Raw genomic sequence first — 24,362 nt, 5'->3', positions numbered from 1 at the left:
TGGTCGATTGTGACTGCTTGGTTTCTGCAGTATGAGTTTTGGACCTTGATCGGTATCTGTGGTATTTGCAGTTACTTCATGGTGAGCACATTGGCTGATTTCTGCACTTTTTTCTTGTTTTTGGATTAGTAGGATGGCTAATAATAGCAAGAGAAAACTGCCCAGTGATGCCAATACAGTCCAGATATCATCTATTAAATTGAATGCATCAAACTTTTTACTGTGAGAACAATCTGTGAATGCTTATATTGATTCAAGGAGGGAAACTTCATATGCCCCCTCCTAGTAAAGATGATAAAATTTACCTGGACTGGATGAAGGATGATTATTTGCTTCAGTGTTGGCTATGGAATAGTATGGAACAACCTGCTAGTGCCAATTTTATGTTCTATCCAATTGCCAAAGAGGTTTGGGATGCTGTCCATGGGAGTTTAGTCAAGACCAAAATATTTCTCGTGTGTGTACCAGATTTTTGAGGAACAGGGGAATAAATCTCTTAGTGAAAATTACAGTGCTTAAAGACCTAAATCAATAGCAGCCTTTTACTGCTGATATCAATGTTCTAAAAAACAAAAGGCATATTTTCAAGTAGCTGATTTCTCTATGGACTGAACTTTGAATTCAAAGGAGTAAAAAATCAGATGTTAACAAGTGACAACTTGCCTTCTATGAGCAGTGCCTATGCTAGACTAAAGCTTGAGGATTTTCCTTCATTTTCTACCCCCACACCAGCAAGTCCTAAGGAGAATTCTGTTCTTGTCACTACTACTGGTCATGGTAAAGGAGCCCCTCTGGAGCTCGAGATCAAGATTCAAGGGGAGGACATGTCGTTGTGGTAGAGGTTGGACAACCAATTCTACTGGAAACGTCCATGTATTCATTATAGTAGAACCAATCACATATCTGAAAAATGTTGGGATAAGTTTTGTAAACCTCAATGGAACAACCAAATTACCTCCGACAATGATGGATTTCATACTACACTGGGTAGTGGACAGCTTGATGACAACCGAACAAATTCTGGTGTGATATCTCAGGAGAAGTATAATAATCTGGTTCAACTGCTTCAGTACCTCCAAACTCAATCGAGAGCCTCTTCTTCCAACCCTTCTGCCACCTTAGCTCATTTAGGTACTCCTGCCCTTCTTCATTCTACATCAGAGACTAAATGGGTCATTGATTTAAGGATATCTGCTCACATGACTGGTAAGTTTTTCGTATTTACTTCCTATCATCAGACAAATTCTCTTTCTCCTGCTACTTTAGCTGATGGTTTGTCCTATAATGTTCATAGTCATGGTATTGTTAATCCATCATCTTCTATACCCTTGTCTTCTGTTCATGTTCCCAAATTTCCTATGAATCTGTTGTCTGTCAGTCAGCTCACTAAGTCGTTAAATTGTTCCATTACATTCTATCCATCGTATTGTGTTTTTCAGGATCTCCAGATGAAGAGGATGATTGGTGACAGGCCTTAATCCTCTGGATTGCCTTACTTCAATGATGCCTTCTCCAATCGTGTTGTTGCTGCATTCATCGTGTTGTGTCTCCTCTTCAATGACATTGTCATCTTGGTCATCCTTCCTTGGACAAGCTTCGTAAACTGGTTCCATCTCTTGGGTCTTTATCTCTTCTAGAGAGTGCATCATGTCAACTTGGAAAGCACCACCATTTTACTTTAGTCCTCGTGTTAAGAAGAGTAGTAGTTCTCCTTTCTTTTAGTTCATACTGATATTTGGGGTTCTTGTTGTGTTTCTAATCATTTGGTTTCAAACAGTTTGTTAATTTTGTGGATGATCTTTCCATAATGACTTTGCTATATTTGTTACAAGATCGATCTGATTTTGTTTCTATTTTTAAACAATATCATAAAGAAATACAAGTTCAGTTTGATTCTAATATCTGCGTTCTTCGTTCTGATAATGCACTTGAAATTATCCAAGGGTCCAGGGCTTCTTTTTGTTGTGAGATGGAATTATCCATCAAACTGCTTGTACTTTTACACACCTTAGCAAAAGTGCAAAACAGGGTTGCTGAGTGGAAAATTTGTCATCTCTTGGAAGTCGCTCATTCCAAAAGGATTTTGAGGAGATGTTGTTCTCACTGTGTGTTAGTTAATTAATCAGACGACTTCCACTGTTTTGAATGGTCAGACCCCTTTCTCTATTCTTTTTCCTAGTTTAACTTTGCATTCTCTTCCTATTCAAGTGTTTGGCTGCACGTGTTTTGTCACATCCTTGGTACTGTCATACTCAGGAAGGGTACAAGTGTTTTGATCTAGTATCTCGAAAACACGAGGTTAGTGCCAATGTTACAATTTTTTTTTTTTAAGGCAAACCCTACTTTTCTAATGCTGGAACAGTTTTGGATGCTCAACATTTCTCTCCATCTCCTCTTCTTGTTTGTCATGAGATTTCACTTGATGATCATTTGTCTTCTCCTCCTCCGTCTCCTTTACCATCTGACCATCTCCTCCTCTCCAGGTTTATCATCATAAACGTCTCAAGGCACCTCAAGCCATACAGTCGGTGGATATCCTGCCTGCTCCATTACATTCCCCTTCAGATGGAATTTCTCTTCCTTCGACTTCTTCAGATCTTGATTTTCCTATTGCAATTCGTAAAGGCAAGTGCTCTTGTAATGTTTCTAGAAATGTTAACCATCCTAGTGCCAATTATGCTTCTTTTCAACATATTTCTCCTTCCTATTGCCAATTTGCCTTGTTTTTATCTCTGGTCTCTGTTACTCTTCCCTATATGGAAGCTCTTGCCCATCCTGGTTGGAACAGGAAATAGATCTTGAGATGGATGATCTAATCAGTCAGAATCCTTGGGAGCTAACTTCCTTGCCGGAAGGGAAAGAACTTGTTTAGCGTAGATAGGCTTTACTATTAAGTTTCATTCAGATGAAACTATTGAGAGTCTGAAGGCTGGACTCGTCGCCGAAGGGTATAATCCGACTTATGGGGTTGACTATTAAGAAACTTTTTCTCCGTAGCTCATTTGCATTCTGTTTGAGTGCTGGTTCTCTTGCAGCTAATTTTTTTCGTATTCAAATAATAATAAGTTAAAATGTATCATCTTATCACAGAGAAAGCATTACATAGATCTTCTCTTAGAGACTGGAATGTTGGGGGCTAAGCCTACTGATGCATACACCTATAAATATTAATATTAAACTTAGTGATGAAAGCAGTGTGGAATTTGCAAATAATGTCTTGTTGGCAAGCTGATTTACTTGACAATAACTCATCCTAAAATCTCTTTTGCCATATGCATTGTTAGTCAAGCTATTTACCTACTTAGGAGACTTAAGGAAATTTTTAGAGATTGCAAGAAGGATCTCCATATGGTCTTTATTGACCTAGAAAAAGCTTATGACAGAGTCCCTAGAGAGTTAATCTGGCAAGTACTAGACAAGAGAAGTGTTTCAAGTAAATATGTGGACATAATTAAAGATATGTACGATGGCGCGGTGCAAATGTAAGAACTGTGAGGGACCAAGGTAGTGAATTTCCAATCACAATTGGGTTACATCAAGGGATCAGCTTTAAGCCCATATTTGTTTACGCTTATCATGGATGATTTAACTAAAGACATTCAAGATGAGGTTCCTTGGTGTATGCTTTTTGTTGTGATATTGTTTTGGTGGATGACATAAACATTGGGATTAATGCCAAGTTAGAGTTATTGAGATCAACCTTGGAATCAAAAGGTTTTAAGAAGAGTATAACGAAGACTGAGTATATGGTGTATAACTTTGGTTACACTAGGACGGATAATGAGGTGGTGAAATTGATAAGAGGGAGATTCTGCAAAGTGATTATTTTAGTTATTTTCGCTCAATCATAACTAAAGAAGGTGATACAAATGATGATGTTTCACAAAGAATAAAAATAGGATGGATTAAGTGGAGAGGTGCATCCGAAGTGTTGTGTGATAGGCGTATTCCTTTAAAACTTTTACAGTCATACGACCAGCTATAATATTTTTTTTTTTGGTTGAACCAGCTATGATGTATGGTGTTGAGTGTTGGGCACTTAGGAAGCATCATATAGATAAACTCAGTGTAGTAGAAATGAGGATGTTGAGATGGATGAGTGACAAAACTAGGAAGGATAAAGTTAGGAATGATCATATTAGAGCTGGTTTGGGAGTAGCTCCGATACATGATAAGCTACGAGAAAGTCATTTGAGGTGGCATGGCCATGTTCATGGAACTAAAACTCGCGAGATCTAGCAAATATCTTGCTTTTTTCAGAACCTCGAGACGAGATGGAAGTCGAAATGATATTTTACCCCAACTCGAGCGAGATCTCAGTCGGGTCAAGATCTCGACCCGCCCGAGATCTCGGTGGGAAATCTTAGTATACAGACACCTATCTATGCAAACCTTGATATACAGACACCTATTTATGCCTCATACCATTTAAGCAAATGTTTTTGTATTTATATTTCATTTACTTAAGATATTACTCATAAATAAGCAAATAACCCCTTAATTGTGATTCCAATAAAAATAGTTAAAAAATCAAATTCCAATTCCAAAAGGATAAAAAGTCAACCCCCTAGTTCAAGAACAAAAGCTGGAAAATGAAAGCTTTCAACCAAGTCCAAGATTGCTTAAATCTGATTTATATTGAAGGAGTTATGTACCAGTCAAACTTAATTTGGTGTAAGCGAATGCTATCAAAATCGCTCTAAATGAAAATATTTTTCTGGACATCAAAACAAATGAATATTTTACCGCACTTCTGGTTTTTAGCAATGTTTTACCATATTAAGATTTATGGAATTTTTAGAATTGAGAAAAACTCAAGTATTAGAAAGTTGAAAATTTCACCAATAAATCTAGTTTTTTTTCTTGAACAGGGGGGTTGACTTTTTATCTTTTGGAATTTTATTTTTTTACTATTTTTATTGGAATCAAATAGGGGATGTTTGCTTATTTATGAATAACATCTTAAGTAAATGAAAACATTTACTTAAATGCTAGTAGGCATAAATAAGTGTATGTCCTCGTTTCTAGTATAAGTGTCTATCCTGGTTTCCCACTAAGTGAAACTCCTATTTGGACTTTGATTTTTCAAAATCTGATAGTGTCATTGTGTTTAACTGGCCCTAAGTAGATTGTATACCAACTTTCATGACCAAACTAGGTCTAAAACCCACCGAAACCAGCCATCGAATTAAAAAAATAATAATAACCCATCTCGTCGAGATCTCAACCCAACTCGCTTTTAGGCCAAGTCGAAACCTGTACTCAAGACGAGTTCTTGATCTATGGCCCAAGTTCTACGAAGACCTTTGGATGCTTCGGATGGAGAAGTGATTTGATTCAGATTGAAGGAACTAAAAGAGCTCAAGGCAAACCTAAAATGACCTTAGGAGAAGTGGTGAGGAAAGACATGCATAGCTTAGGCCTTGTATAAATTATGATCTCGAATAGAGCTGATTGGAGGGCAAGGATCTATGTAACCGACCCCATTTAGTTGGGAGAAGGCTGAGTTGTTGTTGTTGTTAGTCAATTATGAGTGTTGTAGTTAGTTTATGGAGACACCAAAGGAGGTTCAGTGGGAGGCTGTCTATTGTATATTATGATATTTGAATGGTGCTTCAAGAGAAGGGTTGGCTTACAGACAACATAACCGTCTAAAAATTGTTGGGTATTTTGATGCTGACTAGACTGATGTTGTTGATGATAGAAGGTCTACTACTGGGTATTATACCTTTGTTGGTTGCAATCTAATTACTTGGGAAAGTAAGAACTAGAGTACAGTTGCTAGATCAAGTGTTTAAGTTGATTATCGTGTTATGATTCACACAGCGGCAAAGTTGATTTGGTTGAAAATTCTCATGGGAGAGCTTAGTTTGCCTGTCACCATAGTTGTCAAGGCGTCGCCTAAGCGTCCATGCGGATTTGAAGGTGCCTAGGCGGCTGCCGCCTTATTGTAGGCACCTTGTACTGGTTAAATTGGTTTTGAGCCAGGTTCTGACACTTATTTATGCAAACTATCATTTAAGTAAATGTTTTTATATTTAAAATATTATTCATAAATAGGCAAATACCCCCTCTATTTGAATCCAATAAAAATAGTTAAAAAATAAAATTCCAAAAGGATTAGAAGTCAACCCCCAGTCCAAGAACAAAAACTGGATTTTTGGGGGTAGGTGAAATTTTAAACTTTCTAATGCTGAAGGTTTTTCAAATCTAAAAAATCCATAAATTTTAATATGGCAAAACATTGTTAAAAACCAAAAGTGCAGTAAAATATTCATTTATTTTGATATCTAAAAAATATTTTCATTCAGAGCGATTTTGACAGTATTCACGCACACCAAATAAGGTTTGACCGGAATATAACTCCTTCAATATAAATCAGATTTAAGCAAATCTTGGATTTGTTGGAAAGCTGGTTTTGTGCTCTACCGAATACAAAAATTCTCATGTAAAAATAAAATCATTTGATCAATCAAATTTCTTAGATAACAAGAACATTTCCTCTAAATCGAGAGCAGGTTAATTACTTATTCATAAGATCGTATTTTCTAAGAACAGTATAAACCAAATGTAAGACTAGGTATACCTGAAAAATGACCAATTTCAAGAACATATAAACCAAATGTATGTTTTGATTGTTTCAAACTTCTAATAGCTTACTTCTTCAGTTCTGATGTCTTCTATTTCTATGTTGATTTCTGACGACTTGATGTGGCTTAAAATTGATTTTTGACGACTTGATGTGACTTAATGTTGATTTTTTATGACTTGATGTGGCTTAATGTTGATTTTTTTATGATTTAAGGTACATATTATAGCATACTAAATAATGTTAGAAAGCGGGGAATTAAAAAAATAACACTTGGGCGCCTTGGTCGCCTAGGCGCCGCGCCTTGGCGCCTAAGCGCTTAGATGCCCCTCCACCGGCTTGGGTTGCCTTGCCGCCTTGACAACTACGCTTGTCACTAAACCAATGGAAATGTTTTGTGACAATTATAAGCATCTATTCAGATTGCTAGTAATCATGTTTTTCATGAGCAAACTAAGTATATTAAAGCAGATTGTCCTTCTGTGTGGGATGCGGTTATGAAGAAAGTTATCTCTACACCTTATGTTCATTCTTCAGATCAGTTGGGTGATATTTTCACCAACGCTTTGAGTCAAGGTCCTTAATATGTTAATCATGTGTTCCAAACTGGGTATTCAAGATGTATATGCTCCAGCTTGAGGGGAATGCTAGTGATAAATACTGAATCACTACCCTATTCAAGGAGATGCACTGATCATGTTGACTGAGATGTATTGGATTATAAAGTGACCCAGCTTGAGGGGAGTGCTGGTGATAAATACCGAATAACTACCCTATTAAGTGAGATGCACTGATCATGTTGAGTGAGATGTATTGATTTATAAAGTGACAAGCACAGTTCTAAATCTCGATTTCGAGGCTGGTTTCGACCAGCCAGGAAACTGAGATTTCCCAAGTTTTCACTCAAACCTGGTACTTTTCTGGGCAAAACTCTTCATGTCATGTGCTGTCAAAACTACCGAAACTGGCCGAAATTATGCTGGTCAAAATTGGTCGAAACTGGGTATTTTACGGTTGAGACTGGTCGAAACTACCGAAATATGCAAAATATGATTAAAACCAATCGAAACCTGACTCGTACCACGTTTCATCTCAGTTTTTTCGGAAACCGAGATTGAGAACCATGGTGAGAAGTACTGGATAGGGCATACTTCAGTTTAAGAGTTATATAATTGAATAAATACCAAATGACCAGATCGGTAGTAACTTTCATAGTTGTCAAGGTGTTTCCTAGGCGTCCAGGCTCTTCCTTGGGTCCAAGGTGACAACACACCTTGTTGGCACCTCACGAGTTTTCGTTGATTTATGTTTATTGCTTTGTTTTAAGATGACTATGCTTATATTATATCCTATGCTTTGTCTATTATATGTTGGTTTTCTCATATTAGGCCATACTAGCATAATTATATCATATAGCATTGATATGGCTTCTATGTTGAATATAAACATAATTATGTAAAATTATCAAAATTATCATTGCTTATTATATGTTGGTTTTCTCATATTAGGCCATACTAGCATAAGTATATCATATAGCATTGATATGGCTTCTATGTTGAATATAAACACAATTTTGTAAAATTATCATTACTATATTACCTATAATCATTAATCACACCTAGGGCACCTTGTCGCCTAACCACTCCTCCAACGCCTTGGGTAGCCTAGTCACCTTGACAACTATGGTAACTTTTTCCCTACTAATATATCAGTTACCTTCTCATTTCTCCTCTCTTTCTTTATTTTCTCTGTTCTGCCCCATTCAGTGTTCAGATCTATTACAATGTGAATCGTGGATTCAAGCGTTTGGATCTAAAGCATACAAATACAATACAATACAAAGATAACCGTGATAATCAGTCCCAACCGCTACATGGAGTCGATGTAAAAGTTTTCTGATCAGTATTGATAAATTAGAGTCATTTTCCCACATGTACAAGACTACAAGAGCATAATAATACGGCATTGAAGATGCTCCTGCATCATGCCATCATTCCAATGGAATACTGATAAATCTTAAAAACATTAATACTCATTACTACACCTTTGACAAATGTGAAGAAACTAGAAAAGACAATCAGAAGAGGCCAAGAGGGTTTTCACTTCCTTATTGATCTCAATATTTTGCAGAACTGCTTTTAAGACTCACCTTTTTCTTTAAAATGTCCAGTTTCTTCTTTTGCTTGGCAAGTTCCAAGTGAATTTCTTTGTTATGTCCCAATAATGCACTATGACCACCAACATCTGTAGACATTCCTACCAGTTATAAGGAAACCAAACTAGAAACAGAACCCTAGAAGCTACATGACACAATTTGATTTTATTACAATACCCTTGCCTTCAGAATCATTCTCATGTTCACTTTCAGCAAAGTACGGGCAGCTCGCATCCTGAGTAATATTTTAATAGGAAATAAATAAAAAAAATCGATTTCAATCTATTAAGTAACAAAGGTTTCAGAAAGAATCACTCCTACAGACCTCTGAGAAAAACCCATCACTGTCAGAAGCATCTTCCATGGTGTCACTAGCATATTCACTGAATATGACATCAAGAGTCGCATATCCAAAAGCTTCACCATCAGAGTTTCTAAAACAAGAGTAACCATATAAGGAACAAATTCAGCATAACCAAATGATTTGAATTAATTTACAGTACCTATAAATACTGGAAAATCTGTCTACTCCCATTATATCAGTCATTGAGGTATACCGTATAATGAATATTACTAATACAGTACAAAATAATACAAAGCAGGGAAAGTAGATGAGCTTCAATTAGGATACAATAAATCCTCCAATGCTGACTTGGGAGAGGATCTCTCTAGTAATGCGGCATGTAGATATCTGGCAGGGTATTTGAACCATTAATTTTACGTCCAGATTCATTTCTTCCACCGCTCAGGCAACTCTTTCTCTTTGGAGCACATGATGGAGAAACAATTTTCAAATAGCCAGCAGGAAAAAGATTATGTAGAAAAACAGCCATTCAAGAGAGAAATAAATTCCACGAGCTATCCTAAACTATAGAAAAAAAAACCTCCCAACACCCCCCCCCCCAAAAAAAAAGAGGGAATCTTGAAGTTTAGGTCATAGAAGGATAGCACTCCCAAAACAGAGTATATAATGGAGCAACCATGTTTTGCCAAGTTATCAACCACCCCATTAGAAATTTAGTACCTCTCAGTTTCAACAGGAATGAGTAGTTCATCTGGAAGACAAAAGTTTCCACTTTAGGTTCATCCACACACAATGGAAAGTGTAAACCAAATGATTCTCTTCTTTCTGCCATTTTTTTATCTGTATTTAATTGACAACCTAAGGAGTTCAAAGTACCATCCAAAGTATATTTTAATTCTTTTATGTCATTAGAGGTTATGAACGTGTATATGGCTGTTACGAAGTTGGGGAGAGGAATGAGGAGGGGACCTCAATCCTAGACATTTTGCAGTAGTGTATGATCTTACCATTGTGAGAACTTTCTTTGAAAAAAAAAAAAGAGGAACACTTAGTTACCTATAAAGGAGGAATCGTACCAGCAAAATAGACTTCTTCCTAACAAGAAGGGCAGACAGAAGGAGGTGTAAGGACTGTAAGGTTATTACTAGGGAGAGCCTAACCACCCAACATAGACTGGTGGCCTGGATATGTGCCTCAGTGTACATAAGGGTAGGAGGAGGGAACCTATATACCCTAAGATAAGGTGGTGGAGATTAAAAGGGCAATCCTTGAGGACATTTACAGATAATGTGGTCAACCAAGGAAAATGGGACTTTGAGGGAGACACTAATGTGATGTGAAAAGAGATGATGACTTGTATTAAGAGGGTTGCCAAGGATGTGCTAGGGAAAGCGAAGAGTAGTCGTCAGGCCCCTAGAGAGACTTGGTGGTGGAGCGGCGAGGTCCAAGTAGCCATTAAAACCAAGAAAGAGTGTTTTAAGACATGGCAAAGGACTAAAAAACCAGAGTATAAAAAGAGGTATTGATGCCAAAAATGAAGCTAAACACAAACGAAGAGGAAAATATATATATATATATAAGATAGCAAAGATGAGAGAAAGGAAGAGTAGAGATTTCGACCAGGCGAGGTGTATCAGGGGTGATGACGGAAGAGTTTTGGTAAGAGCTGAGGACATTGTGAAGAGATGGGATGAATATATTTGTAACCTACTAAATCGAGATAGGTCGAGAAGAAATGATCCAGATGATTACATTATTCAACAACATACCACGTGTCATAGATATGTATGAAGGGTTAGTGTGGCAGAAGTTAAAGAAGCCTTGAGAAAGATGAAAGAAGGCAAGACACCAGGCCCGGATGAGATTCCAATAAAAGAGTGGAAAATCCTTGGAAGTTGTGGGGTATATTGGTTAACCAATCTGTTAACGGGTTTATAAACACAAGGAAGATTCCAGATGAATGGAAGAGAAGCATTGCAGTCCCGATCTACAAAAATAAAAGGGATACCAAAGCTGCAATAACTATAGAAGCATAAAGCTTATGACCCACACTACCAAACTTTGGGAGAAGGTTATTGAAGCCTACTTGAGAAGAGAGACCCATATCTCGGTGAATCAATTTGGCTTTATGCCAAGTAGATCCACGACAGAAGCTATCTCATCATTGAGGAGGCTAATGGAAAGATATAGGGATAGTAAGAAGGATCTCCATATAATCTTTATTGACCTAGACAAAGCCTATGACCGAGTCCCTAGAGATTTAATTCATGTTCCAGTGAAGAGAGAGGTGTCAAGTAAATATGTTGATATAATAAAAGATATATATGAGACCGCGGTAACTAGTGTGAGATCAGCGGGAGGATAGGGTAAGGAATTCCCAATTACGATTGGGTTACATCAAGGTTCAGCCAGCCTTTATCTTTTCGCGCTTATCATGGATGACCAAACCAAGAGCATTCAAGACGAGGTCCCGTGGTGTATGCTCTTTGTAGATGATACTGTATAATCTCTATTGGTGGATGAGACAAAATCTGGGATTAACGCTAAGATAGAGCTTTGGAGATCAACCTTGGAAACAAGTGGCCTTAAGATTAGTAGAACGACGACGGAGTAAATGATGTGAAATTTTAGTCATACTATGATGGATACCAACATGGTGCGAATTGCAGAAAGAGAGATACCGCAAAGTAACTATTTTAAATATCTAGGGTCAATCTTAAATAAAGAACGCGACATAGAGGAAGATGCTTCACACAGAATTGAAGTGGGATGGATGAAGTGGAAAGGTGCGTCCGGAGAGCTGTGCAACCAATGTATTCCCTTAAACTCATAAAGCTTAAAGAAAAATTCTATAGGACTGTTGTACGACCGGCTATGATGTATGGGGCGGAATGTTCGGCGATTAAGAAGTATCTTATTGAGAAGTTTTGTGCAGAGATGAGGATGTTAAGATGGATGTGTGGAAAAACTAGGAAGGATAAAGTAAGGAATGATCGTATTAGAACTGACTTGGGAGTTGCCCCCATCACAAGCTCCGAGAGAGTCGTTTAAGGTGGTATGGTAATGTCCAACGAAGGCCTAGGGACACCGCAGTAAGGAGGAGTAATATGATTACGATTGAAGGAGCTAAAAGAGCTATGGGCAGGCTTAAAATGACTATAGGAGAAGTTGTGAGGAAGGATATGCATAGTCTAGATCTTGTTCCAAGTATATACTCGGTTAGAGCCTATTGGCGGGCAAGAATCCATGTAGCAGATCCCATTTAGATGAGATTCTCCTGACTCGCTGGGCTGTGCTTCTTCCTCTTGCTTTCATCTTTCATCTTTTCCTTTATTCCCCTTTTTCACTTGTTATTTTTTATTTTTCTTCTCTTACTTCTTTCCCCATCTCTTCATTCTTTTTCCTACCTTGTTTTGTTTGGATCCATGTAGCCGACCCCATTAAGTTGGGATAAGGCTAAGTTTGCTGTTGTTGTCTATCACACACAACACTGGAGATGCACCCCTCCACTTCATCCACCTAATCTTATAGCATTATATAATTATATAATAAAATTAAGAGTTTGACTTATACAAGCTAAAATCTATAGGGGGCTTTCATATGATGTCCATGAATTCAGTTTTTTTAAGATAAGAACTGCAACGTATAAGAGTTTGACATGTCCCACTTATGAAATAGCTCAAACTGTTAGAAACTATATGGACCATTGGCCTACTGTAGTCGTATCTTACATCATGTACTCTATCTGGTATTTTTTGTTTTTCCCCACTTAAATCTTTCTATCATCTATCAACAAAAAAAAAATGTTAGAAACTGTTGGACATGTCTGTGTCATAATCTCATAGCTAAGCACTACTGTCCTGCATGTATATATTAGTTCAAACTCAACTGTACACGAAAGCAAAATGTGTCAGGGTTGAGAAATGTAGCTCAGTTTCATTTGGGTTGGGTAAGCTCAACAAGGTTGATTTAATTTTGGCTTTGGGCTGGCCCATTTACGAGTATGATTGAGTTGGGTCGGCACCTGAACTGCTCACCAAGTCCAAGTTGCAGTGCCAATAATCTCAAAGAAAAAAGTAATAAACAACAATTGTCCAAATAGATTAAATAAAAGGCAAGGCAACCTGACATTTTTGTAAGGTTTTGTAATGAGAATGGATGTCTTAAGAATTAAGATCACCTTTTTACCTTCCATTGGACAGGTCTGTGATGGATCCAAAATTTTCATCAGATGTATCACCTTTATCTCCTATAGTCATTTAAAACTTGTCAGTAGAATGAATATTATATTCAAGGCTTCAAGCTCAAATGAAACTTAAATCTATTACAAATACACAGATTTTAACTAAATAACAATTTTTTTTATCAATTACAAAATAAGAACATCAAGCATGATGGGTACTCCAATGTAGATACCAAATTGACAAAGAAATCTTGCCTCAAAGCCAAGGATAATAACCAAAAAGAATGCACAACTCACAGAAATTAAGACTAGCAAAGATGAGTATACCAACTAGAAAGTATTTAATGCAATGTGGAAATCTAGATTATGGATCCCAGAGGCAAGCAGACCCAATGATCAAATCTGTGATCAGATCTGAGATAAAGGAAGCAATTGGGTTGTTAAAAAAACATCAGATCGATGGAAGGGGAGGGAAAAGAAATGAGATCAATCTTTTGAGAGGAAGAAGAGAGCAGAGAACAAAATGGAAGAGAAGAAATCAGGTATAGGATACCAATCCTGTATAAAATGCTCAACACCAAAACTCTTTAAAAAACTCATATTCTTTACTCAAATCATCTCCAATTGATGGAAAGATTTTCTAAAATTTTAAATTGACTCATAAAATAACTCCAAATCACACTCACACGCAATAAAATAAATAAACTTATAACAGAACTCTATCTAGCTATTAAGTATTCAAATCTAATTGAAACAATCAACTTAACTACTAATCCCATGTACTAAACTTATCCCCACTTTATGGGCTTATAAATTAGGACCATTACAATGAAACCCAAAAAATTAAAAATAAAGGCTTAACCTATAATATAACTACACAAAGGTCAATTTCAGCCCATTGGATTTGGACTTCCACCAGCACCTAATGGGCCTCCCAAGCTTCTGCATAGCCCTCCATACTGGATTAATGTGTAATGCAACTACACCAGTATTCAATAACCTCTCATAATATGGAAACCCAGCACAATAAGATTGATAGCAAAACTGAACCTGACCAATATACTGTCGAAAATAAGACTAGCAGCATCAAGAATGCCAACTAGAAATTGTTCATTATTCTGTGATGGAAACCAGCTTAATAAAATTGATTGGATAATTGGACATTGATCAATAGAGCATAGAGCAGTACCAGAGTGAGGGAAAAAAAATAAAAGTAACACAAACACCAAATCTTGGTTATTAAAGATCTAATTTCAACATGGCCAAGACCATAGCTCAAAAACTCACTGAAATCTCAACGAAATTTTGCTAATTTCAACATGGCCAAGATGAAACAGGAGACGAATCACTGAATCCGCACGGTTTCTGTCGATATTTCGGTTTTTCGCTGAAATTTCGACCTTTTGTCCTGTTGTTTCAGCGAAACAACTTTTCGCCTTCACATAAATACCATGTCTCACGAGTTCTGGTCAAAATTCAACTGTCTAGTCTATTTCTCCAGTGGGAAAGAGAAAAACACCATTTGCTTGGATTTTGTCCACTTTCACCTCATCAAACTACTGGAATACGCTGCTGCGGGATGCCACATAACTCCACAGACATTGGTTGCTGCATATTCGTGAAGACTTGGCCACATTCAACAGATTCAGGTAATGAACTTCTTCATAAAATTGAGTTTTTTTGCAAAAATTATGATAAATACCAGAAAGTTTGTGATGAAATTGTTATGTCAAACACCGGAGCCTGACCTGCAGCTTCACAATGTCGAAATTTTTTTTCTGTATATATATATATGATTTAAAAAATAGATTTTTCTACAACAAAAATGTGAAAAAATTAAGGTTAGTATCAATTGTATGGGGCTCAATTTTATATATGTTAGACACCATTGGCCGATCGATCTACGGCCTTGCGGAGTTTGCTTTTTTTCTGCCCGTAAATAATTATTTTTTATTTTCAAAATAAAAAAAAATTATTTAATAATTCAAAAAATAAGGAAAATTATTATGTGTTGGTGTGAAAAATAAAGAAAATTTATGAAAGTAATTTCAAAAGAGGCTTATTATGCTGTACCAGAATTGCTTTTGTTGTATTAGGCCAATATTTTTTCGAAAAATTATGAAAGTTTAAAGTCTGGGCACACTGCCAGGGTGCTCAGGTTGTGCCCGTCTCTCCCCCCCCCCCCACCTTGGAAAGAACCACCCTGCCCCTCCCCATTCCACCCACCCATTGGTCCAGGCAGGCAGGCGGCGTGCCCACCCAGCGCCCTATTTTTAATTAAGAGAAAAATAATTAGTTACATAGTTGTTTTAGTGGTCTCAGTTGATGCGCCTTAGTTAATAATGGCTTGTTTTTTTCATGCAACAGTACGGTGGTGAGATAATGGCTGATGCAGATCCAGGGTCCAGAAACCCTAATTAGATCGCTTATGGGCCCACCCGAATAATAGAAGACTCAAAAAAAAAGCATGGATGGCAATATCCGTAAATATGTAGAACTTTATATAAGCAATGGCAGAATTGTAAATACAAAAAAGTTTATAATAGGATGGCAGTATTGTAATTATTTTGAAGTTGTAAAGAAGGAATGGCACAGTTGTAAATTATCAGAACTCCAAAACATAAGTAATGGATTGAACGTGTGGGTAAAGGGTATTCATGGAACTGAAACACTTAAAGTGGGGATAAACAGAATAGCATCAATGAATCTAGGGGTTTTGTGTAAATAACAATAGTTTCCTTACTTGCAATTTCAGAGGCTTATATCTTCTTCAACCTTCGACAGAGTAGAAACCCAGAATTCAAAACGGAAACCCACGACTCATCTAATCCATCGAACTCCCTCAATAGGCCTCCCTTTGGTCAGAAATTTGAGGAGGTAGCTATCACGCAAGCCTCTGAAGATTGACCTCCAAAACAGTACAAATCAACAACCAGCAAGCTGGAAGAATCTCTGCAACCTGAACATGTCGATGGAGGAAACCAGATCTGAACCTGAGTTGTAACTCCTAACAGGTGAACCGATTGGGAGCAGGGATCCAGGGTATGAATCTCCCTAGGGAAAGGAACCTGTGATTTGAGTCTTAGGACCAATCGTCCTATATTAAAGATCTGATGAGGCTTTTGATGAATCTGGTGGTACCGCCCAGAAAGAAAAAAAGCCCAGTGACCGGTGCTAAAACTGTGAACAGGGAAGAAGCAGTTGAAAGGAGAAATAAGAAGAAGAAGAAGAAATCAGAAGAGGGGAGAAGAAAAGCACGCAAGGCTCATGACTGCCATCGTCTTAACCCAAATAATTTCTATTCAAACTCTCAAATCTGTCTCAAATTGATGGGTTACATGTCTTTTTATAAATAAAAGTCCTAATCCTACCTTGAAACTGAAATCATAATTTAAACCTAACTCTATCTAATCTAAAACAGAAAGCATTCTCAAATAACTTGGACTCTTACCTTCCCACGGTTCTAATAACATCAATAAAAAATAAGAAAAAGAAAATTACAATATTCCAATTTAGTCCAACGTCTAACTGCATCAATGGCTGCCCAGGGAGGAGATGGCAACAGGGGAGACATATCATGAAGGCATGGACAGCCGATTGGAAGTGACCAGAGAAAAACACAATGTAATTACTGTGGAAAGAAGATCATGGGAGGTGGGGCCACAAGACTGCAACAACATTTGGCTGGGAATGCTAAAGATGTGGCCACATGCCCTATGGTTCTTATGGAGATTTCTAGGGCCATACGTGAAATGTAAAGGGAGGGCATCGGAGGAAGGCAGAAGAGGAGAAGTTGAGGGTGGAATTTGAGGAGGCAGTTCTAGCGACCCAGCCAGGATAGGGGGATGATCATGATGACACAGTGTTTGTGTCTGAAGATGTGCACACAGAGGCAGAGGCTAGGGATTTTCGGTGGGCAGAGGTGAGTAGCAGAGCCACTTTTCATGAGAAGCAGCATAGACACAGTCACACAGAGACTCTAGGGGACGAGCAGGTCCGTCTAAAGCAAGTGGTAGTGGCAGTGGATCTACACAGCCACAGGGAAGGAAGCAGGCTGAGTTGTACTTCAGGAGATCACAAAGTACGAGGGCAGCTCCACCTTCACCTCCAGTACCACCACGAGAGGACCCCGTACTGCAGTAAGATCTCCGCATTTACAAGAAAAAAAGCATACAAGCAACGTAAATTGAAGATGTGTTTAAGTGGTTGTTATTCCACCAGCATCCCAACAAACACCATAATGTAGTCCTAGATAGGAGAAATCCCACTAGGAACCAGGGGAATAGGGTTATGTAATAGGGTTGGCCGAATGGGCAGATTTGGTTAATTAGGGCAAAAATTAGGGTTAGGGTTAGGGTTTCGAACTAGGGTTTATTTGGTAAAGATGTGCAGGTTTTTAGGAGTCTAATGGTGTAGGTTTGTATGGATTTGGATGAAATTGGAAATCTACGGTTTCAGGTAGGAGGCCTTATGAAAATGGACTGTTTGTAAAATCTAGGGTTTAGGGGCAGATTTTAGGAAAGGGGCTTATAGGGTTTTAATATGCAGGTTTAGGGGATCCTAATGATGTAAAGAGATTAGGGTTTGAAGGGGTTGTAAAATTCTGCTGTTGGGGGCAGAATCGGTTGCAGGTTTTAGGGTTTAATGGAGTGAGGGAATGGAGGGGTTAGAAGAAGAAATTGGGTGTCAAACTTACTGGAGATTCCACTGGCAGCAGCTTGAACAGATGTGAAGGACAGAGCCACCTTCGAATTGAAGAAGATCCTCCCAGCCGTCACGGCGTAAGGAGTCAACCGGATTCCACCAGTCCCTTTCCACCTTGATGGAACCACAAGGATGCACACTCACGCAGCAACACTCAATAGAGCAGGGCAGCAGCAATGGCAGCAAATAAAAGTTTTTCATTAATCAAAATTCGTTTACAATGCTGGCCTCCCTTACAAACTTATATAGAAGACTCAATAATAGACTTGGACACTAAAAAGGAATGGCCTAATCCTATCCCTAACCTATTAGGTAATTTAAATTGACTAGGAAACTAAAATACTAAAGGAAATAGACTCAAAACATGGCTGGACTTATAGAGTGCTAATCCAGCCCAACTTACATCACATGACCACTTAACCAAGTCACATGATCACTTAAATTGAACCAATTGGATGCAACCAATTTGAACCGGTTCAATTAAAAAACATAAAAATAACTAAGTATTGGGCTAATCGCGTATGCAACCTATATACCCATATTTTAGGCCCCAAAAAAGTGGTCTATTACATTAGAAACCCATGAGATCAAAGGCCCAACATGTATGTAACCCAACCCTAAACTTATTCCTAATAAAATAAGCCCATTTGGGTGATGAATCTGCATCACACCACTACAAGGCCCGATTATCAAACAATGCTAGATACGATGGCTGAGGCTGGCCCAAGGGTCAAGGAGCCCGCCGCGTATGAGTTGATGGATGTGTATTTGCCCCCCCCAACAAAAAAAGGAGCTTCAGGAGTATATAGATGACTTGAAGGGGATGTAGGAGAGCTACGGGGTGACAATCATGTGTGTTGGTTGTTGAACAAGGCCCACGGAGAAAGTCCATCATCAACTTTAAGATTTACTACGATGGGAGGACAGCATTTCTCAAATCGGTATTCCAAGGTGGAAAATGATGCAAAATATATCTATTGGTTGCTGAAGGATGTGATCCAGGTGGTGGGAGTAGAGAACGTTGTCTAGATTGTGATGAACAACGGAAGCAATTTCAAGAAGGCCAGTGAGATGTTGAAGTATAATAGTAAGTATCGACTCTTTTGGATCCCTTGTGCAGCCCAATGCATTGACCTCATGCAGAAGGACATGGGGAAGATAAAATTGGAGTCTGGTTGAGAGAGCGAGACAAGTGAGCACCTTTATCTACAACCATGGGTTTGCACTGAACCTTGTGAGGCTGAAGATGTAGCACATACGCATGGGTATGAAGAACGACCAAGGTATTAAAACTCGGAACTCGGTACCAACTCGACCCTTAGAAAAACTTAGTCGAGTCGAGATCTCACCGAGTTGGTGCCTTTTTTTTTCCGACTCGAAGCCTCAAATCGGTGGGTTTTAGACCTAGTTTGGGTTTGAAACTTGGTATTCAGCCTATTTAGGCCATTTAAACACAATGGCACTATCAGATTTTGCAAAAACACAGTCCAAATAGGAGTTTCACTTAGTGGGAAAGCAGGACAGACATTTACTTATGCCAGAAACTAGGACAAAGACAGGACAAACACACTTATTTATGTCTAATATCATTTAAGTAAATGAATTTGTATTTCATTTACTTAAGATATTATTCATAAATTAGCAAATACCTCCCCATTTGAATCCAATAAAAATAGTTAAAAAACCAAATTCCAAAAGGAAAAAAAATCAACCCCCCAGTTCAAGAACAAAAACTGGATTTTCAGCGGTAGGTGCAATTTTCAACTTTCTAATGCTGGGGTTTTTCTCAAATCTAAAAATTCCATAAATCATAATATGGTAAAACATTGCTAAAAATCAAAAGTACGGTAAAATATTCATTTGCTTTGATGTCCAAAAAAATATTTTCATTCTAAGCGATTTTGACAGCATTCGCACACACCAAATTAAGTTTGACCGGTACATAACAAGTCCAAGATTGCTTAAATCTCATTTATATTGAAAGAGTTATGTACCGGTCAAACTTAATTTGGTGTGCGCGAATGCTGTCAAAATCGCTCTGAATGAAAATATTTTTTTGGACATCAAAACAAATGAATATTTTACCGTACTTTTGGTTTTTAGCAATGTTTTACCATATTAAGATTTATGGAATTTTTAGATTTGAGAAAAACCCCAGAATTAGAAAGTTGAAAATTGCACCTACCGCCGAAAATCCAATTTTGTTCTTGAACTTGGGGGTTGACTTTTTTTCCTTTTGGAATTTAATTTTTAACTATTTTTATTGGATTCAAATAGGGGGTATTTGCTTATTTATGAATAATATCTTAAGTAAATGATATTAGGCATAAATAAGTATCTGTCTTGGTTCCTGGCGTAAATAAGTGTCTGTATACCAAGGTTTGCATAGATAGGTGTCTGTATACCAAGATTTTCCTCCAACCTCTCGAGATCTAGCACTCATATAAAGGAGTTTGGGCCGAGATTCTCAAGATCTCGAGAACTCGACGAGATCTCGGGTCGAGATGTTGCACTTTTACAACTCGTATGCCAACTCGACTCGGTTTCTCAAAAAACTGAGAAACTTGCCGAGATCTCTCGCGAGTTCTCAAACTATGAGAACGACCGGGACCTGAGCCGACATCTTTGAGATGGTCAGAGGAGGATCCCTTGGTGGAGTGGGTAAGGGATAGAGGTGAGCCGGTGATGAATGTCAAATACAACTCACAAACACCTCAACCGTTCCAGCCCACACCTATCAGGGATAATGAGGAGGACCCTAATTGATCCCATTCTACTGGTCACACTCGCACACCATCACCGTCTACTCGTGGAGATGATGACGGTGACAACAACGATGATGATGGAGGTAGTGATGAGGGTGATAGATATGATTCCCTTTGAAAGGAGGATGACCAGGCATAGGAGGAGCGGGAGGCGGTCCTGGAGCTGATTCAATTAAGTGAGGAGACCCAATTTGATCACGCCACACAAGATATAGATACATTATATGTCCATCCTCACATGTAGGCTACACGAGAGGGCCTCGTCCCCGGTTCCAACCAGATGAGTGGGTTGATTGTATGGACATCGATAGCTTGTCTAGCACTGTTGGAGGATTGAGTATAGCAAACAGCAAATGAAGTAGGCACTGGCGAGCCCCATCCTTTGCCAATGCATCTGGAGGCGGCTACGGTTGTTTTACTAGCGTGGACGAGCATACATCTTCATCCATTCCCAGTGCTTTTGAGTATGATGCCCACTCACCGTCACAGACTAGATTGTCCTTTGTGGGCAGCTTCTTCTCCTAACCAGCCCACCAGTTGTACATGCTGGCAACACCATCAAGTCACAGGGGCTCAGTGGATGGTTCTTCACACTCACAGTACAATGACATATACCCTAGGATAGGTTACCTCTAGTATGTAGATTAGGCCATTTACAGGGCAGTTATGGAGACTACAAGTGTTTCTTCAAGCACACTATGTTGCGGACTGCATTTGTCATACAGTAGGAGAAAAATGCACATCGGCTCCATCGGTCCATGAGTGGGCTCGATCTTCCACGTCATAGTTTGTGGAAGTAGCCATTAGGATGGCTTGAGGGAGTCCACTTTGTAGTTTTTACTTTGTAATCCTGTATTTGCAGACAATATTGTATTGTTGAGACTTGGGTGTCTGTGTTACATGTACTTTGTACTATTTCATAAATAATTAATCAATATTATGTTTCTTTATTTATGGTGCATAACTTACTTGATTTACTTGCCTTTTTGTTTTCTAGTACTAAAACAATGCATGGAACAAACAATATTAAACAAGGTATAAAATAGGGTTCAGCACATACTGCCAACCAAGGGTGCAAATCCAAACCACCTCTTTATTTGACTTTTCTTGCTATGTGAAGGTTTACAAATGATTATACAAGCTAAAATAACATTTCCCTAAAGTATCACAGCCTAATGTGGCCGTTTGCCCAACGAGACCAACTGAAATAGTCTAGCAAACAATGCATTGTTTTGGCAAATTTTCACCCATTTCAGTATATTTTGGTCATTTCGGTCTGAACAAAACAAGACCGAAATGCGACTGTTAGAACCATGATCTACACTATATGGCACGCCAGCATGTGACTATATAAACCTTGATGGTAATGGATTTCTATAATGTTCATTACATAATGACATGATATCAGCCTTTACCCCTGGCTATAAATATATTATTGGTCAAAATAGAAGAATATTTTATCAACATTTTACAATCTTTCTGCTGCAAAGATCCTCTCAAACATTTTCCAAGATGAAGTCTCAAACTTTCAAGCACTAGAAGATTAGGCTCCTCCAATGATATGAACTTATGTTAACAATATGCCAGCAATGCTCTATTTTTTAAGTTTTCTTCAGTAACTCCTAACAGCTAAATTCAAGGTAGTGTCAAACATGGACAAGTATCTGACGTGCAACTAATAGACACCCCAGATTAAACATAATTCAAGAAATAGGAAATTACATAAGAAAACCCAAACAAGAAACCACGAAGCAGTAAGATCATTTGGAAACCTTACTCGATGACTTTTTTCGTTTGAACATAGAATTAGTTTTCCGCTTTCTTTTAAGTACAGATTGAAGATTCTTCTTTGCGAATTTCCTAGCCTTCTTACCAAGTTTCCCCATTTTGCAAAATTGCAACAAGATAAATACCTAAAAGAAATCAAGAATAAGCATAAACAATTCATACTCGAGGATTCAAAATATAATTTTAAGATGCTATAACATAACAAGGAAGAAAAAACAAAAATAAATTGAGTGTGCTGCAAATATAGATTAAATACTCAAAAAAGACAGAACCATAAAATTTAACTAAACATTTTTTTTTTTGGGGGGGGGGGGGGAGGGGGCACGGAAGGCACTAACCCACAATCAAGATGGAGTACATTAAAGAACAGATAACACCATGTCTTAGAAGAAAATTAGTAATTGCAGCACTCAACAAATTAAAATGCAAATAGTTTACACCAAAATTCCACGAAAAAATACTTTCAATATTCGTCAGGTGCAGTGCAGTAAGGGTAGCAGAAAATGTGATAAGCAGTCCAAGCCAGGGGTCTGGCCTGCTGGAGAGATTTAATAACAAGGAGTTGAGGAATTCAAAAAAAGAGACATGAAGAATGGAAGAGGAGCTATTTATCTAAAGGATGTAATACTTTGATTCCTTCTACACATGCAAATTTGTGATCATTTATCTAATTCTATTCTCTGTTCCAGCTTTTATTGCTCATCAGTTGGAGAGGAGAGAGAGAGTGATTTCCTTTGGCAGGAAATGGAAGAGGACAAAAATATTTCACTTAGTTAACCAGGACCAGATCATTGTGCTTGTTGAAGTATTAGTGTGCTAGGGGCAGTTTAGTCTTTTCCTCTTTCTTTTCTATCGATTCTTGAGTTCTATGTAATGTCAGTTGGTTGTAGGGGCAGTATGGTCCTATCCTTTTATTATGATTTATTATAAATAGAGAGGGACAGACCTGCGGCTAGAACATTCCTGTTCTAGCCGCAGGTTCTCTCCCACCTTTGAACCTTGTGTGCTTCTTCTCCTCTCTTCTTCTCTTCTTTCACTTCTTTCTCTTATTATTCTGGTCTGATTATAGGATCCTGATGTTCTAACAGTGCTTAAGGAACACAATTGTCTACAAATTAAAACTGTTAAAAACAACTATCAGGATCTATAAAAATGGCTCCATACATTGGCAACTCAGTGGCAGAGCCCTTGGAGGGAAGTAATTGCATGCAAATATGGAGAGGAGAAACAATGGGAAACCAAGGGATTGTGGCTCTGTATGGATTCAACTTGTGCAAGGGTAATATGAAGGCAATTGTGATAATCAGACAAGGAATAGCTTTGACCATGGCAGTGGACCTTCTAATCAGTAATGGTTTTGATAATGGTGATAATAGAGCGTTACTCAGCTAATGTTACTGTCAGGATAATGAATTTCTTCAGAAGAGACCTGGCGATATGCTCAATACGTCAGGGCAATTAACTAATTTGCCGGATGAATTTCCAGTTTCAATGGAAGCCCAGAAGTGCTAACAGGACAGGTGATGAGCTAGCAAAATAGGTGCAGTCCAGCCTATGCTATGTTACAGAAATGATATCCCTTTGTAAGCGCATTATAAACTTTATGGATGGGAGCTATTTAAATTTCCGCTCTGGTTTTGCTCTTTGAGCCATTTTCCCTCTTGGAAGATTGTAATACTGTATTGACTTTACGATATCAAAAAATCCCTAATTATCCCCTCCCCACTCCCCCCCCCCCCCCCAAAAAAACTATAGTGAAGCTGATTCTTCATAACCCAGTGGTTTCAGGAGACTTCTATGAAGAAAAGGAGTAGACTGAAAATTAAAAGCACCCCGTCATTGAACTGGCAAGTAAACTCATGGTGACACTACCC

General features: G+C 38.2%; 1 protein-coding gene and 1 long non-coding RNA gene across 4 annotated transcripts in view; one reads left to right on the top strand and one right to left on the bottom strand.

The window, feature by feature from the left end:
* LOC122641868 (nucleolar complex protein 2 homolog) overlaps positions 1–22,633 on the bottom strand; it is a 102,687-nt gene extending 80,054 nt beyond the window's left edge. For all 3 annotated transcript variants that reach the window (XM_043835188.1, XM_043835186.1, XM_043835187.1), the window contains exons 1-5: positions 22,478–22,633; positions 13,237–13,297; positions 9,070–9,178; positions 8,928–8,979; positions 8,739–8,833 (exon numbers count right to left, since the gene is read on the bottom strand). In XM_043835188.1, coding sequence (XP_043691123.1) covers positions 8,739–8,833; positions 8,928–8,979; positions 9,070–9,178; positions 13,237–13,297; positions 22,478–22,586 — 426 coding nt within the window. In that variant the 5' untranslated portion in view covers positions 22,587–22,633. The remainder of the gene's footprint in view (positions 1–8,738; positions 8,834–8,927; positions 8,980–9,069; positions 9,179–13,236; positions 13,298–22,477) is intronic.
* LOC122641871 lies at positions 1,778–21,648 on the top strand. Its single transcript, XR_006329976.1, has 4 exons — positions 1,778–1,789; positions 5,502–5,506; positions 19,344–19,348; positions 21,523–21,648. It is a non-coding gene; the product is annotated as an uncharacterized LOC122641871 (long non-coding RNA).
* Positions 22,634–24,362: the final 1,729 nt, after the last annotated feature.

This window comes from Telopea speciosissima, chromosome 10 (assembly GCF_018873765.1).
Source record: "Telopea speciosissima isolate NSW1024214 ecotype Mountain lineage chromosome 10, Tspe_v1, whole genome shotgun sequence".
NCBI lineage: Eukaryota > Viridiplantae > Streptophyta > Magnoliopsida > Proteales > Proteaceae > Telopea > Telopea speciosissima.
The sequence above is the reverse complement of the archived record's forward strand: the minus strand, read 5'-3'. Positions and strand labels throughout refer to the sequence as shown.